The sequence below is a fragment of the Bubalus kerabau genome, chromosome 3 (genome assembly GCF_029407905.1).
Source record: "Bubalus kerabau isolate K-KA32 ecotype Philippines breed swamp buffalo chromosome 3, PCC_UOA_SB_1v2, whole genome shotgun sequence".
NCBI classification, from domain to species: domain Eukaryota; kingdom Metazoa; phylum Chordata; class Mammalia; order Artiodactyla; family Bovidae; genus Bubalus; species Bubalus kerabau.
The window spans coordinates 54,226,916-54,246,050 of NC_073626.1; the positions used below are offsets into that span (position 1 = coordinate 54,226,916).

Below are 19,135 nucleotides of genomic sequence, written 5' to 3' on the forward strand. Positions count from 1 at the left end.
ACACCACCCTTATGGCAGAAAGTAAAGAGGAACTAAAAAGCCTCTTGGTGAAGGTGAAAGTGGAGAGTGAAAAAGTTGGCTTAAAGCTCAACATTCAGAAAACGAAGATCATGGCATCCGGTCCCATCACTTCATGGGAAATAGATGGGGAAACAGTGGAAACAGTGTCAGACTTTATTTTTCTGGGCTCCAAAATCACTACAGATGGTGCCTGCAGCCATGAAATTAAAAGACGCTTACTCCTTGGAAGGAAAGTTATGAACAACCTAGATAACATATTCAAAAGCAGAGACATTACTTTGCCAACAAAGGTTCGTCTAGTCAAGGCTATGGTTTTTCCTGTGGTCCTGTATGGATGTGAGAGTTGGTCAGTGAAGAAGGCTGAGCGCCGAAGAATTGATGCTTTTGAACTGTGGTGTTGGAGAAGACTCTTGGGAGTCCCTTGGACTGCAAGGAGATCCAACCAGTCCATTCTGAAGGAGATCAGCCCTGGGATTTCTTTGGAAGGAATGATGCTAAAGCTGAAACTCCAGTACTTTGGCCACCTTATGCGAAGAGTTGACTCATTGGAAAAGACTCTGATGCTGGGAGGGATTGGGGGCAAGAGGAGAAGGGGACGACAGTGGATGAGACCGCTGGATGGCATCACTGACTCGATGGACATGAGTCTGAGTGAACTCCGGGAGTTTGTGATATACAGGGAGGCTGGTGTGCTGCGATTCATGGGGTCGCAAAGAGTCAGACACAACTGAGCAACTGATCTGATCTGTACTCTTTGCAACCTCATGGACTATAGCCTGCCAGGCTCCTCTGTCTATGGAATTTCTCAGGCAAGAGTACCAGTGTGGGTTGCCATTTCCTTCTCCACAGGATCTTCCCAACCCAGGGACCAAATCCATGTCTCCTGCTTGGCAGGTGGATTCTTTACCATTATACCACCTGGGAAGCCCATGAAATTAAATTAGGTAAAGAAGTCCCCAAGTTTAGTGTTAGTAAAGACATTTAAAATACCCAAAGATCAATGGAACTGGAGGAATCAACATACCTGACTTCAGGCTCTACTACAAAGCCACAGTCATCAAGACAGTATGGTACTGGCACAAAGACAGAAATATAGATCAATGGAACAAAATAGAAAGCCAGAGATAAATCCACGCACCTATGGACACCTTATCTTTGACAAAGGAGGCAAAAATATACAATGGAGAAAAGACAATCTCTTTAACAAGTGGTGCTGGGAAAACTGGTCAACCACTTGTAAAAGAATGAAACTAGAATACTTTCTAACACCATACACAAAAATAAACTCAAAATGGATTAAAGATCTCAACGTAAGACCAGAAACTATAAAACTCCTAGAGGAGAACATAGGAAAAACACTCTCCAACATAAATCACAGCAGGCTCTCTATGACCCATCTCCCAGAATATTGGAAATAAAAGCAAAAATAAACAAATGAGACCTAAGTAAAATTAAAAGCTTCTGCACAACAAAGGAAACTATAAGCAAGGTGAAAAGACAGCCTTCAGAATGGGAGAAAATAATAGCAAATGAAGCAACTGACAAACAACTAATCTCAAAAATATACAAGCAACTCCTACAGCTCAATTCCAGAAAAATAAATGACCCAATCAAAAAATGGGCCAAAGAACTAAATAGACATTTCTCCAAAGACATAAATATGGCTAACAAACACATGAAAAGATGCTCAACATCACTCATTATCAGAGAAATGCAAATCAAAACCACAATGAGGTACCATTTCACGCCAGTCAGAATGGCTGCCATCCAAAAGTCTACAAGCAATAAATGCTGGAGAGGGTGTGGAGAAAAGGGAACCCTCTTACACTGTTGGTGGGAATGCAAACTAGTACAGCCACTATGGAGAACAGTGTGGAGATTCCTTAAAAAACTGAAAATAGAACTGCCTTATGATCCAGCAATCCCACTGCTGGGCATACACACTGAGGAAACCAGAAGGGAAGGAGACACGTGTACCCCAATGTTCATCGCAGCACTGTTTATAATAGCCAGGACATGGAAGCAACCTAGATGTCCTTCAGCAGACGAATGGATAAGAAGGCTGTGGTACATATACACAATGGAGTATTACTCAGCCATTAAAAATAATACACTTGAATCAGTTCTAATGAGGTGGATGAAACTGGAACCTATTACACAGAGTGAAGTAAGCCAGAAAGAAAAACACCAATACAGTATACTAATGCATATATATGGAATTTAGAAAGATGGTAACGATAACCCTGTATGTGAGACAGCAAAAGAGACACAGATGTATAGAACAGTCTTTTGGACTCTGTGGGAGAGGGAGAGGGTGGGATGATTTGGGATAATGGCATTGAAACATGTATAATATAATATAAGAAACGAATCGCCAGTCCAGGTTCGATGCAGGATACAGGATGCTTGGGGCTGGTGCACTGGGATGACCCAGAGGGATGGTATGGGGAGGGCGGTGGGAGGTGGTTCAGGATGGGGAGCACATGTACACCCGTGGTGGATTCATGTTGATGTATGGCAAAACCAATACAATGTTGTAAAGTAATTAGCCTCCAATTAAAATAAATAAATTTAAATAAAAATAAAATAAAATATCCAAAGATCAAAGAAGAAATAAAAATTGAAATTAGAAACTAATTTGAACTGAATCAATTTCCACTAAAACCAATAACCTCAACTCTAACATTAAGAAACAATAAAGGGGGAACGCAAGAAGATGGAAGAAGAATAAGAGAAGGAGATCACCTTCTTCCCCACAAGTATATTAAAAAATTGTCTAAATATAAAACAGCTCCTACAGAACAACTTCTGAACAACAGTAGAAGACCCCAAATTTTCAAAAAGGCAAGCCAATATCCTTAGAAAGAGGTAGGGGAAAAGATAAAGACTAAATGAGACAAAGGATTTCAGAATGGGACTTGCACCCCAGGGGAGGGAGTCATGAAGGAGGGAAAAGTTCTGGACACTAGGAAACCCCCTCACAGGCAGAGTCAAGGAGGGAGATTTGGAACCTCAGAGGGGAGTGTGATGGTGGCAGGGGGCTCAGGAGACAAAACAGAGAAAATTCAGCAGAGAAATTACTGCCAAACAGCACTTCTCAGCTGAGAAGCAGCTCACACGCCTCTACCTGCAGCAGAGGGTGGGGGCAGGGTGCCAAGGCACAGGCTCAGGTATCAGATCCCAGGAAGAGGATCAGGGTTGGCTTCCATGAGGATACTCTGAGAGGGCTACTTTGACAATCTAGAGCAGGAAGAAGTTGTTGTTTTGGGGACACTTAACACCACACTCATAGACAGTTTCAGTGGCTGCCAAATCTGGCAAAACCAGTCAGAGTGTCATCTGTGGAATTAAACATAATTGCCACTGCCAAACCCAGGGAAAGTGCCTGAGACAGGAGGCAAAACACTGCTGATGCAGTCCTGACCCCGGAGGTGGTCACAACTGCCTGGTTATGAGCAGACACAGGTTACTTTCCACACCTTGCCGGAAGCTTAATCACCTTGACTCTTTCTAGGGACCCATAATCTGAGGCCAATTCCTCTGGGAAAGCATACAACCCACCTCAGACTGTACCAATGTCCATCAAGTCTCTATTGTCACAGGTACTCCCTGGTGCATCCAAATTGTGGCTGCCATGTCCTCCCCACTTCTCAGCCTGAGTGAACAAATGAGCCTCAATAAGCCTTGGCCTTCGCTGCCTTGAGGCTAGGCAGGGAACAGACAGTGAAATTTAGGGGAAACTGTGAACTTTAGGAGTAAGTACAAATTGAAGTAAGGCCACATCTGAGACTGAGCTGACCACATACTGCCCACAACAGGTCCAGAGACCTTCCTAGAAATATTGGAAGACTTTGGTGTGAGTCTCACTGGGTGTTCTGGGCTGCTGAGTGTTGCCTTCAGCAAAAGTCTCGGGCTTGGTCTTCTACGTTTTGTGGCTTGTGAGGTCTTGGAGTTCCAGTAAGGGGTCAGGCCTGAACCCCTGAGGTGGGAGACTCAACTCCAGGATTTTGATCCACCAGAGATCTCCTGACCCCAGGAACCATTAATAGGCAAGAGCTCTCCTAAGGGCCTCTCAACACTAAGGCCAAGGCCAGTAAACTTCAGTGCCAGATGCCCCACACCACATCTTAAGCAAAATAGGAATATAACTCTGCACATTTATAGATAGGCTGCCCAGAGCCATACCAAACCCATAGCTACCCCAAAACTCACTACTGGATATGGCACTGCCCTTCAGAGAGACAAGATAGAGCTCCATTCACCAGAACACAGGCATGTCTCCCAACCAGGAAATCTCCACAAGGTACTGGTACAACCCCACCCATGGGGGCAGACTCCACAGTTAAGAGAAATTATGTCCTTCCAGCCTACAGAAAGGAGACCCCAAACATAGTAAATTAAACAAAATGAAAAGACAGAGAAAGATGCAGCAGATGAAAGAACATGGTAAAAATCCACAGGACCAAACAAATGAAGACAAACTGGCAGTCTACAACAAAAATAATCCATAGTAATGATAGTAAAGATGATCCAAAATCTTGAAAATAAAATGGAGGCATGGATACATAGACTGGAGGCACAGATCAGGAAGATACAAGAAATGTTGAACAAAGACCTAAAAGAATTAAAGAATAAACAATTAACAAAAAAAAAGAATTAAAGAATAAACAATCAACAATGAACAACACAGTAACTGAGATTAGAAATTCACTGTGGGGGAGCTAACTGTAGAGTAACTGAGGCAGAAGAAAAAATAAGTGAACTGGAAAGTAAAATGCTGAAAACAACTGAAGCAGAAAAAAATAAAAAGAAATGAGAACAGTCTCAGAGACCTCTGGGACAACATTAAGTGTAACAACATTAGAATCATAGGGGTCCCAGAAGAAGAAGACAAAAGGAAAGGGCATGAGAAAATATTTGAGGCTATTATAGTCAAAAAATTCCCTACAATGAGAAAGGAAATAGCTACCTAAATCCAGGAAGCCCAGAGAGTCCCACACAGAATAAACCCAAGGAGAAACATGCCAAAACACATATTAGTTTGATTAATATTAATCACATATTAATCAAACTAACAAAAATTAAACACAAAAAACAAATTTGAAAGCAGCAAGGGAAAAGCAGCATATAACATACAAGGGGATCCCCATAAAGCTAAGAGCTGATCTTTCAACAGAAACTCTGCAGGCCAGATGGGAATGGCAGGATATACTTAAAGTGATGAAAGGGAAAAACCTACAACCAAGCAAGGATCTCATTCAGATTTAAAGGAGAAATCAAAAGCTTTCCAGACACGCTAAAGTTAAGAGAATTCAGCACCACCAAACCAACTCCAAAACAAATGCTAAAGGAACTTCTCTAGACAAGAAACACAAAAAGGAAAGGCATACAAAACAAACACAAAACAATAAAGTAATTGATGAAAGCATTTGTTTTCAGTTGTGTCCTACTCTTTGTGACTGCATGAAATGTAGACCACCAGGCTCCTGTATCCATGGGATTTCCCAGGCAAGAATACTGAAGTGGGTTGTCACTGCCTTCTCCAGTGGATCTTCCCAACCCAATAATTGAACCCAGGTCTCCTGCATTGTAGACAGATTCTTTACAGTCTGAACCACAAGAAAAGATTCAGAATCATACATATAAATAAATTGGCTAAACACTCCAACCAAAAGATTCAGATTGGATAAATGGATACAAAACCAAGATATGTACTATGTACAAGAGACCCAACTCAGACCTAAGGACACATACAGACTGAAAGTGAGGATCTAAAAAAAGGTATTCCATGCAAATGGAAATCAACAGGAAGTGGAAATAGCAATACTCATGCTAGATAAAATAGACTTTATAAAAAAGATTGTTTCAAGAGACAAAGAGGGACATTACATAATGATCAAGGCATCAACCCAAGAAAAGGATAAAATGATTATTAAGTATATGCACCCAAAATAAGAGCACCCAACACATAAGGAAAATGCCAGCAACTATTAAAATGGTAAACCAACAGTAACACAATAATAGTGGGGGGACTTTAATACCCCATTCACACCAGTTGACAGATTATCCAGAGAGAAAATTCATAAAGAAATACAAGTTTTATTTTTTTTGCTCCCATATACTTTTAATATTAAAACTTTTTAAAATTGAATATAGCTCATTTACAATATTATATTAGTTTCAGGTATACAACATAGTGATTCAATGTTTTTGTACTCTTTAGTTAAAGTTATTAAAAACAATGGCTATATTTCCCTATACTGTACAATATATCATTGTTGCTTATTTATTTTATACAGAGTTCAGTTTAGTTGCTCAATTGTGTCCAACTCTTTACAACCCCATGGACTGCAGCATGCCAGGCCTCCCTGTCCGTCATCATCTGCAGTGACTTTGGAGCCCCCCAAAATAAAGTCTGCCACTGTTTCCACTGTTTGCCCATCTATGTGCCATGAAGTGATGGGACCGGAAGCCATGATCTTAGTTTTCTGAATGCTGAGCTTTAAGCCAACTTTTTCACTCTCCTCTTTCACTTTCATTGAGGCTCTTTGGTTCTTCTTTAAATGATACATTTGACAAGTTTGACCAATTGACATTTACAGGCATTTCATCCAAAATCAATAGATATCACTTTTTCTCAATTGCACATGGAACATTCTCCAGCATAGATCACATCTTGGGACACAAATCAAGTCATGGTAAATTTTTAAAAATTGAAATAACTCTAATCATCTTTTCTGACCACAACACCATAAGATTAGATAACAACATCAGGAGAAAAATCTATTAAAAACAACAACAAAAAAAAACACCAACACATGGAGGCTAAACAATACTTTTCTGAATAACCAACAAGTCACTGAAGAAGTCAAAAAGCAAATCAAAATATGGATAGAAGCAAAAGACGGTGAAAACATGACAACTCAAATGTACTGGACACAGTAAAAGCAGTGATAAGAAGGAAGTTTATAGCAATATAAGCATACCTCAAGAAATAAGCAATATCAAATAAACAAGCTAATCTTACACCTAAAGCAATTAGAAAAAGAAGAACAACAACAAAAAAAAAATTCCAAAGTTAGTAGAAGGAAAGAAATCATAAAGAATCAGAGCAGAAATAAATGAAGGAGACAATAGCAAAGATCAATAAAACTAAAAACTGGCTTTCGGAAAAGATAAAATTGACAAACTGCTAACCAGACCCATCAAAAGGGAGAAGACTCAAATCAATAAAATCAGAAATTCAAAAGGAGAAGTTACAACAGAAAACACAGAGATACAAAGGCTCACAAGAGACTATTATGAGCAACTATATACCAATAATATGGACAACCTGGAAAAATGGACAAATTCTTAGAAAAGTAGAACCTTCTAAAACTGAAACAAAGAAATAGAAAATATGAATAGACCAATCAGAAACATGGAAATCAAAACTAAAATCAAAAATCTTTCAACAAAAAGCCCAGGGCCAGATGGCTTGACAGGCAAATTCTGCCAAAAGTTTAGAGAAGAGCTAACATCTATCCTGCTCCAACTGCTCCAGAAAATTGCAGAAGAAGGAAAACTCCCAAACTCATTCTACAAGGCCACCATAACCCTAACACCAAAACTAAACAAAGATGCCACCAAAAAAGAAAATTACAGGCCAATATCACTGATGAACATTGATATAAAAATCCTCAACAAAATTCCAGTAAACAGAATCCAACAACACATTAACAAGATGATCAAGCGGGCTTTATCCCAGAGATGCATGGATTCTTCAATATATGCTATCTGATACACCATATTAACATATTGAAAGATAAAAATAATATGATCATCTCAAGAGATGCAAGAAAGCCTTTGACAAGATTCAACACTCATTTCTGATAAAAGCTTTCCAGAAAGTAGGCATAGAAGGAACATACCCCAACATCATAAAAGCCATATACAGTGAACCCACAGCAACCATCATCTTCAATGGTAAAAGATCAAAAACCATGTCCTCCATAATCAAGAATAAGACAAGGGTGCCTATTCTCACCACTTTTATTCAACATAGTTTTGGAAGTCCTAGCCACAGCAATCAGAAAAGAAAGAGAAATAAAAGGAATCCAGATTGGAAATGAAGTAAAACACTCATTGATTGCAGATGACATGATTTTCTACATTGAAAACCATAATGATGCCACCAGAAAATTACTAGAGTTAGAAAATATTATAAAAATCACAGGATATAAAATTAATACACATAAATTCCTTGCATTCCTGTATACTAACAATGAAAAATCAGAAAGTGAAATTAAGGAAGTGATCCTATGCACCTCTGCAACAAAAAGAATAAAATACCCAGCAATAAACCTACCTAAAGAGACAAAAGTTCTGTATGCAGAAAACTCTAAGACACTGATGAAAGAGATCAAACACACCACAAACAAATGGAGAGATATACACTGTTGGAAGAATCAATATACAAGGTTGGAATCAACATACAAGGTTCTGAAAATGACTATACATACTACAAAATGCTATCTACAGATACAATGTGATCACTATCAAATTACTAATGGTATTCTTCACAGAACTAGAACAAAAAATTTCACAATTTGTATGGACGCACAAAAGAACTCGAATAGCCAAAGCAATCTTGATAAAGAAGAATGGAGATGGAGGAATCAACCTTTCTGACCAGATTATACTACAAAGCTACAGTCATCATGACAGTATGGTACTGCCACAAAAACAGAAATATAGACCAACTGAACAAGATAGGAAGCCCAGAGATAAACTTAGTCCCAAGAACCTTACCTTTGACAAGGAAGGCAAGAATATACAATGGAGAGAGACAGCCTCTTCAATAAGTGGTATGGGATAACTGGACAGCTGCACATGAAAGGATGAAACTAGAACACCTCCTAAATCCACACACAAGATAAACTCAAAATGGGGTAAAGGCTTAAATATAAGGCTGGACACTATAAAGCTCTTAGAAAAAAAACATAAGCAGTACACTCTGACATATATCACAGCAAGTTCCTCTTTGACCCACCTCCTAGAAAATGGAAATAAAAACAGTAATAAACAAAAGGAACTTAATTAAATTTAAGAACTGCACAATGAAGGTAACAGCAAGATTGAAAGACAACCCTCAGAACAGGAGAAAATAATTGCAAATGAAACAATTGACAAAGAGTTAATATCCAGACTATATAAGCAGCTCATAGAGATCAAATTGCCAACATCTGTTGAATCATAGAAAAAGCAAGAGAATTCCAGAAAAATATCTACTTCTGCTTCATTGACTATGCTAAAATCTTTGATTCTGTGGATCACAACAAACTGTGGAAAATTATTCAAGAGATGGGAATACTAGATCACCTTACCCTCCTCCTAAGAAATCTGTATGGAGATCAAGAAGCAAGAGTTAGAACTATACATGGGACAACGGACTGGATCAAAATTGGGAAAGGGGTATGTCAAGGCTGTATATTGTCAGCCTGCTTATTTAACTTATATGCAGAGTACATAATGCAAAATGTCAGGCTGGATGAAGCACAGGCCAAAATCAAGACTGTTGGAAGAAATATCAATAAACTCAGATATGCAGATGACATTACACTTATGGCAGAAAGCATAGAGGAACTAAAGAGCCTCTTGATGAAGGTGAAAGAGGAGAGTGAAAAAGCTGGCTTAAAACTCAACATTCAAAGATCATGGTTCTGGTCCTATCACTTCATGGCAAATAGATGGAGAAACAGTGGAAACAGTGACAGACTTAATTTTCTTGGGCTCCAAAATCATTGCAGATGGTGACAGCAGCCATGAAATTAAAACACATTTGCTCTTTAGAAGAAAATCTATAACAAGCCTAGACAGAGAATTAAAAAGCAGAGACATTACTTTTCCAACAAAGGTCCATCTAGTCAAAGCTATGGTTTTTCCAGTAGTCATGTATGGATGTGAGTTGGACCATAAAGAAAGCTGAGCACCAACGAATTGATACTTTTGAACTGTGATGTTGGAGAAGACTCTCAAGAGTCCCTTGGACTGCAAGGAGATCAAATTAGTCAATTCTAAAGGAAATCAGACCTGAATATTCATTGGAAGGACTGGTGCTGAAGCTGAAGCTCCAATACTTTGGCCACCTGATGTGAAGAGCTGATTCATTAGGAAAGACCCTTATGCTGGAAAAGTCTGAAGGCAGGAGGAGAAGGGGACGACAGAGGATGAGATGATTGGAAGGCATCACTGACTCAATGGACATGAGTTTGAGCAAGCTCCGGGAGATGGTGAAGGACATGTAAGCCTGGCATGCTACAGTCCATGGGGTCACAAAAATTCGGACACAACTGAGCAACTAAAGAACAATGATCCAGCAATCCCATTCTTGGACATATATCTAGAAGAGATGAAAACTCTAATTCAAAAAGATATATACATAACCAAGACCTGGAAACAATCCAAGTGTGCATCAACAGATAATTGCTAAGAAGATGTGGTGTATATACATTTATAATGATATATTACTCAGCCATAAAAGAGAATGAAATATTGCCATTTGCAGCAACATGGACATAGAGAATATGGTACTAAGTGAAGAAAGACAGATTAAAAAAAAGTATTATAGAATATTTGTGAAATCTTGAGAGTCCCTTGTACTGCAAGGAGATCCAACCAGTCCGTTCTGAAGGAGATCAGTCCTGGGTGTTCTTTGGAAGGAATAGTGCTGAAGCTGAAACTCCAGTCCTTTGGCCACCTCGTGTGAAGAGTTGACTCATTGGAAAAGACTCTGATGCTGGGAGGGATTGGGGACAGGAGGAGAAGGGGATGATAGAGGATGAGATGGCTGGATGGCATCACCGACTCCATGGATGTGAGTTTGAGTGAACTCCGGGAATTGGTGATGGACAGGGAGGCCTGGCGTGCTGCAATTCATGGGGTCGTGAAGAGTCAGACACAACTGAGTGACTGAACTGAACTGAACTGAACTGAAATATTATTTGTAGAAACTAAAAATAATACAAATAAATCTATATGCAAATCAAACAGATTCACAGACATAGAAAATAAACTTATGGTAATCAAAAGAGAAGAGGAGGGGGAGACATAAATTAGGAGTATGGGATTAACAGATACACACTACTATGCATAAAAGAGGTAAGGAACTGTATCTGTTTAATACAGGGAACTACACTCCATATCTTATAATAAACTAATGGGAAATAATCTGAGTATGTGTATATATATATATATATATATATATATATATATATATATATATCCATATATAACTGAATCACTTTCCTGTTAACTGAAACTATACATAATATTGCAGATCAGCTATACTTCAATTTTAAAAGTTCTATAGCTATTAAAGGATAATGAAAAACTATTATAAACAATTTTAGAAAAATTCTTTCAACAACTGAGTTTGAACAGGGACAAATTCCTTTAAAGGCAGAAACCACCAGTGAGCCCTCATGAAGAAACAGATAACATTAATAGCTAGCCTATATCCGTTAAAGAATCAGTATTTGTAGTTAAAAACTAGAAGGGAAGGAGAGAGGGAGAGAGGGAAGAAGAAATCAAGGGAGATAGGGGTGTAAGAAGGGAGGGAAGGAGGTTCAACTCTAAAATATCCTGGCAAATGTTTAAGGTAAAATGTAATAGCAATTTTACACCATCTCTTCCCAAAAGCTAAAGAGGAGGGTATACTTATATATTCATCATTTGCTGTCATTTTGGGGACAGCAAAAAGTATATACTTTAAGAGAGGATATTACACACAAATATCCCTAATATACACAAATATAAAAAATTCTATACAAAATATTAGAAAGAAGCATCATGAGTTGATATTTGATTACCACAGGGGCATACTCTGGTGATTATTTGTGCTTTTAACAAATAAGTCAAATTCTCTCCCATGTTGATCACTTGGCAGGCTGACTCAACCCAGCCCCTGCAACTGGTGGAGCCTAGTGACAGTCAGGACAGTCAGGAGGAGTCATTCAGTGGCAGAGTGGAACATATGGTTCTCTCTGGTCTCTATGATGACAAGCAGTTCACAGCGCTGAGAACTACTGATCAGCAAGGCACTGTAATCCCACACCGGACATTAGGCCATTAGTAGAGTTACTAAGATTTCAGGGCTACTTTTTCTTGTAGTATTAGTTCACTTCAGTTCAGTAGCTCAAACGTGTCCAACTCTGTGACCCAAACCCCTTGGACTGCAGCACAGCCAGGCTTCCATGCCCATCACCAACTCCCAGAGCTTGCTCAAACTCATGCCCATTGAGTCAGTGATGGCATCCAACCATTTCGTCCTCTGTCATCCCCTTCTCCTCCTGCCTTCAGTCTTTCCCAGCATCAGGGTCTTTTCCAATGAGTCAGTTATTGCATCAGATGGCTTGGAGCTTCAAGCTTCAGCATGAGTCCTTCCAATGAATATTCAGGAATGATTTCCTTTAGGATGGACTGGTTGGGTCTCCTTCCAGTCCAAGGGACCCTCAAGAGTCTTCTCCAACACCACAGTTCAAAAGCACCAATTCTTTGGTGCTCAGCTCTCTTTATAATCCAACTCTCACATCCATATGTGACTACCGGAAAAACTATGGATTTGACTAGATGGACTTTGTCAGCTAAGTAGTATCTCTGCTTTTTAAAATGCTGTCTAGGTTGGTCATAGCTTTTCTTCCAAGGAGCAAACATCTTTTAATTTCATGGCTGCAGTCACCACCTGCAGTGATTTTGGAGCCCAAGAAAATAAAGTCTCTCACTGTTTCCATTCTTTCCCCATCTATTTGTCATAAAGCGATGGGAACAAATGCCATGATCTTAATTTTTTGAATGTTGAATTTTAAGCCAACTTTTTCACTCTTCTCTTTCACTTTCATCAAGAGGCTCATTAGTTCTTCACTTTCTGCCATAAGGGTGGTGTCATCTGTATATCTGAGGTCATTGATATTTTTCCTAGCAATTTTGATCCCAGCTTGTGCTTCATCCAGCCCAGCATTTCACATGATGTACTCTGCATATAAATTAAATAAGCAGAGTGACAATATACACTTTACATACTTCTTTTCCAATTTGGAGCCAGTCCATTGTTCCATGTCCAGTTCTAACTGTTGCTTCTTGACCTGCATACAGATTCCTCAGCAGGCAGGTAAAGTGGTCTGGTATTCCCATCTCTTGAAGAATTTTCCACTGTTTGTTGTGATCCACACAATCAAAGGCTTTGGTGTAATCACTAAAGCAAAAGTAGATGTTTTTCTGGAACTCTCTTGATTTTTCGATGATCCAACAGATGCTGGCAATTTGATCTCTGGTTCCTCTGCCTTTTCTAAATCCACCTTGAAATCTGGAGGTTTGTGGTTCACGTACTGTTGATGTCTTGCTTGGAGAATTTTGAGCCTTACTTTGCTAGTCTATGCAGGAGAGTTTTGAGCATTACTTTGCTAGTCTATACAATCAGCAAAAAAAGACCAGTAGCTGACTGTGGTTCAGATCATGAGCTCCTTATTGCAAAATTCAGACTTAAATTGAATAAAGTAGGGAAAACCACTAGACCATTCAGTTCAGTTCAGTTGCTCAGTCGCGTCCAATTCTTTGCGACCCCATGAATTGCAGCACGCCAGGCCTCCCTGTCCATCACCAACTCCCGGAGTTCACTCAGACTCATGTCCAGCAAGTCAGTGATGCCATCCAGCCATCTCATCCTCTGTCGTCCCCTTCTCCTCCTGCCCCCAATCCCTCCCAGCATCAGAGTCTTTTCCAATGAGTCAACTCTTCACATCAGGTGGCCAAAGTACTGGAGTTTGAGCTTTAGCATCAGTCCTTCCAAAGAAATCCCAGGGCTGATCTCCTTCAGAATGGACTGGTTGGATCTCCTAGCAGTCCAAGGGACTCTCAAGAGTCTTCTCCATTCAGGTATGTCCTAAATCAAATCCCTTATGATTATATAGTGGAAGTGACAAATAGATTCAAGGGATTAAATCTGATAGAGTGCCTGAAGAACTATGGATGGAGGTTCGGGACATTGCACAGGAGGCAGTTATCAAGACCATGCCCAAGAAAAAGAAATACAAAAAGGCAAAATGGTTGTCTGAGGAGGCCTTACAAATAGCTGAGAAAAGAAAAGAAGTGAAAGACAAAGGAGAAAAGGAAAGATATACTCATTCGAATGCAGAGTTCCAAAGAATAGCAAGGAAAGATAAGAAAGCCTTCCTCAGTGATCAATGCAAAGAAGAAGAGGAAAACAATAGAATGGGAAAGACTAGAGACCTCTTCAAGAAAATTAGAGATACCAAGGGAACATTTCATGCAAAGAAGAGCACAATAAAGGACAGAAACTAACAGAGGCAGAAGATATTAAGAGGTGAAGAGAATACACAGAAGAACTATACAAAAAAGAGCTTCATGACCCAGATAACCACAATGGTGTGATCACTCAACTAGAGCCAGACATCTTGGAATGCGAAGTCAAGTGGGCCTTAGGAAGCATCATTATGAACCAAGCTAATGGAGGTGATGGAATTCCAGTTGAGCTATTTCAAATCCTAAAAGATAATGTTGTTAAAGTGCTGCACTCAATAAGCCAGCAAATTTGGAAAATTCAGCAGTGACCACAGGACTGGAAAAGGTCAGTTTTCATTCCAGTCCCAAAGAAAGGCCATGCCAAAGAATATTCAAGCTGTAGCATAGCCAAGATATTCTGACATGTTTTGGACTCATCACAGACCTGCTGAACCCAAATCTCTGGGATTAGGCTTAGGAATCTGTAGTTATACCAAGCAATTAAAAATCAGAGATCCCTATACCCAATAGAGGCTCAGAGCAATTGCTCTGGATCTGCGCAGTTCACTGTGTGCTGATGTACAGCCTGTGTTGCCCTTACCATATGGTCCCAGCATTATCCATATTCCAATCATTATATCCCACTTCCCTCGAAGCTTCCCTCAGCTCCTTATTCATGATGAGTAAAGGAATAAATACACAGATTTGTTTTCTATGTTTCTAAATCAGTATGTCCAAGTTAATCTCAAGATAAGACTTTCCAGAAGAGTTTATTCACACCACAGATTTCCTGGGGGTGGGCCTGATAATCTGTATATATAACAATTATTTTTTAGTAATTCTGATCACCAGCAAGGTGGAGGGATACTGGGGAGGAAGGAGGTGCAACTATGCACACACAAGCTTCTAAAGACAGATTAGCCATTGTGATTGATTAGTTTCCCTAGCTCTCCATTGGTATGACCCTTTCCATTAGAAAACTAAAGCTACATATTAAGTTACCCCACTTTACATATACTTGTTGATGATACAACATTTTAAATACCTCTTACTGATTGCTATGGGTTGAATTGTGTCCCCCTGAAATTCATGTGTTGAAGTCCTAACCTCTAGTACCTCAGAATGTGATCTTTTTTGGAAATAGGGTCACTGCAGATATAATTAGTTAAGGTGAAGTCATTAGGATGGCCCCAAATCCAAGATGACTGGTGTCCTCACAAACGGGGAAATGTGGACACAGACACACATAGGAAGAATGTCATGTTAACATGAATGTGTGTGCATGCTCAGTCGCTCAGATGTGTCCGACTCTTTGCGAATCTATAGACTGTAGTCCACCAGGCTCCTCTGTCCATGGAATTTTCCAGGCAAGAATACTGGAATGGGTTGCCATTTCCTAAGCCAGAGAATCTTCCTGATCCAGGAATTGAATCCATGTCACTTGGGTCTCCTGTTGTGGCAGGTGGATTCTTTACCACTGGCACCATCTGGGAAGCCATGAATATGAATATGTTCTTTTTCCTCAAGAAAATCACATATTCTGCTCTGCAAACCACCAGGGTGAGTAATTATCAATGTTATTAAGGAAACACATTCTTCCTAAATGAAGTAAACTATGTTACATGGCAGGAATCTTCCATGGCCCAGGAAGCAGCCAAAAAGACTATTCCATTTGGCCCCCAGCGTCTGTGCCTGTGTCTCCTTCCTTCCCTCCAGCCCCCATACTGGACCACCCACCACAGTTTTGGGCTTCTTTGGTGAGGCCCATTTCTATGTCTACATAAGCTGCCCACTTGTCTTGCACCTATACAGCCTTCACTAAGCGCTAGGCCAAGAGGCTGCCCGGAAATCCCTGTTGATTGCTTGCATTTAAAGTACCACTTTTTTATCTACAAGGGCACTCCAATTTTTGTGCAATCAATAAATACTGTCTAGAATAGAAATTTCTGCTTATCGTTCCATTTATCTGGTAGAGGTGGGTGATTCAATTCTACTAGGAACAAGCTGGTTTTATATAGATGACTTGAGAAGGTATATATGACATTTTCCTAGTTAGAACAAAAACAGTTAAATTCTGAACACAAAAGTCACCCAGGAAAGAAAGGCAGATCTGCCGTGTAAAGTCACCATCTGATGAGCAGGAAGGCTGGTGAGAACACATTTAGATTCCCAGCCATTTATATAGAAATGGGAATTGATTGTACTTATTTCACATGCTAGCAAGATTATGCTCAAAATCCTTCAAGCTAGGCTTCGGCAGTACATGAAACGAGAACTTCCAGATGTACAAGCTGGATTTAGAAAAATTTCAAAATAACATCTACTTCTGCTTCATTGACTACAATAAGGCCTTTGACTGTGTGGATCACAACTGTGAAATATTCTTAAAGAGATGAGAATACCAGACCACCTTACCTGCCTTCTGAGAAGCCCATATGCAGCACAAAATGCAACAGTTAGAACCAGACATGAAGCAACAGAGTGGTTCAAAAATACAGACTACAGTCAATATGCTCTGCTATTTGTATTAAATACAGGTGGTTCGATGCTATCATGACATGCAAACTGTATCCAGTGGACATTGCTGCCTACATGTAACCACATTTCATTCTATAGAAAACTAAAGAGGCACAGTTCATGGATTTAAAGCCCCTGCAAGTGCACTGCCTACAAGGAGGCAGACAGGGACATCCTAGTGTGCAGCATCCCAATGATGGATACTTCCCTGGTATTCTACATGGCATTACCCTCCTGCCTTTTTGTGGCAACCTCCCCCAGAAAAAAATAATATTGTGTTAGTAAACTCTGAAGCTGTATGAGGAGGTGCTTCTACTCACCAACAATCTCACTGGGTTCCTTGTTATAGAGCTTTTTGTTCCAGTAAAGGAGTCTGAGGAGTGGAAAGGAGAACAAGAGAACGAAGCAAATCCCAGCAAACATGTGTGCTGTAAACCCAGCGAAGTCCAGACCCTGGAAACAGGAAAAGAGACGTGAAACCACAGGCAGCACAGGCACAACCTCATGGCAGAGCCCAGGGAAGTCGGAGATCAAGGGCTGGGGAACCTACACAAAGCCCACAGAACAGGTACTCTTCACTGCAGTTTTGCAAACATTCAAGATTTGTTTCTTTCATAATAAAAAACCAATTATTACCTGAATGACAAGCAACCTTGGAAGGAAACAAAAACAGGTCATCACATCTTATCCCAACCTTAGCTGGTTCTACTTCACCACTATACTGACATGTCCCTTGGGATCTGGTGAAACAGGACTGAGGGAGACAAAACATAAAGCTATCACTGCTATATATAAAATAGATGACCAACAAGAACTTATTGTTATAACACCAGGAACTATGCTTGGTATTTTATGATAACTTATAAGGCAAAAGAACCTGAAGCAATATATATGTATATATAACTGAATCATCTTGCTATACACCTGGAACTTACACAATGTTGTAAATGAACTATACTTCAATTTAAAAGAAAAAAAAAAAGACTATGAGGCAATATTCATCTATTTGAAGGTAAACTCCATTTTCTTAAACACTTCATTTAAGTCACTGCTATCGATACGAAAGAGCATCGCCATGCCCGGAAAGCACAGTCCTCCACAGGTCACCTAGTGGCCATCAGGACTGAAGAACCCCAGGCTGTCCCAACCAGCCTCAAGGGTCCCAGGCAGGAGCCCTCTCCTTCCCCTCACAATTCCTTTGCCTGTCTCTGGGCTCTTTTCCACAGTCAGCTGCTGAGGATATTTTTGTTGTTGGATGAAATCTCCACTAGGTTGATTTGTAAGGGAATAAGTCAGCAAAAATATTGGTCAGTTTTTTCCTTTTGTTTTCACTGTGCTTAAACATTCAGCAAATACGTGTGACACCCTCTGAGACCCTTGCAGGACAGATGAGGGTTTTGTCCCCATGAACTGGGCTACAAGAACCAGTTTCTCACTGGCAGGAACTCCTGGACCACTGATCCACAAAACAGGGTCAGAGGCACAGAACATTGGGGGAGATTCCCAGGCAGGACCAGTGGGGTGAACAGGGTGTAAAGAAAGTAGGTCCCAGGGACACTAGTGATAAACTTGAGAGACCATTCCCAAGGCAGCAGTCAGGAAGGTCATCTTCTAAAGGCCTGAGTTGGAAGGAGTGAATTCAATATTAATTATTGTTGCTAGGAAATATTGAGGGCAAGAGGAGAAGGGGGCAACAGAGGATGAGATGGCTGGGTAGCATCACTGACTCAATGGACATTTGTTTGGGCAAACTCCAGGAGATGGTGAAGGACAGGGAAGCCTAGCATGCTATAGTTCATGGAGTCTCAAAGAGTCAGACACTGAACACCAAATTATTGTTTATTAAAATTTACTTTATATTTGACCTGAAACCATTTATAACATTGCTAAAGATAAAACACAACTTAGAAACCATTATCACAACTTACAACCATGAGTAAGTTGTGTGAAAATTTAGGCTTGCCAGTGTACAATGATCTGAAGTTCTTAATCTCTTGCAGTTTATCTGCACATCCAGTGGTTGCCCTTGAAAATAGCATCTGAATGACAGATGGAATTATGTGGGGCTGATCATATACAGATAGCAGGGAAATCTGTGAAGAGCTGGGACTCATGGCATGCTTTTAATGGCAATTAGAATTCATTGCGTTTCTGAGGGTATCACCGTGGATGTTGTGTCTTTAGAATGCATGCCCCAAATATCTTTTTTTTAAGAGGTCCAAAACACTTTTTAAATGAAAATCATTTCATTTGTTTTAAAATCAGGAACAAAACAGGAAAGAAGATAGCTTAAAATATATTAATGTATTTCTTGTGTATG

General features: G+C 39.9%; 1 protein-coding gene across 1 annotated transcript in view; it reads right to left on the bottom strand.

Moving 5' to 3' along the window:
• OCA2 (OCA2 melanosomal transmembrane protein) overlaps positions 1–19,135 on the bottom strand; it is a 326,371-nt gene that overhangs the window by 167,600 nt on the left and 139,636 nt on the right. The window contains exon 15 of the mRNA XM_055571821.1: positions 17,136–17,268. Coding sequence (XP_055427796.1) covers positions 17,136–17,268 — 133 coding nt within the window. The remainder of the gene's footprint in view (positions 1–17,135; positions 17,269–19,135) is intronic.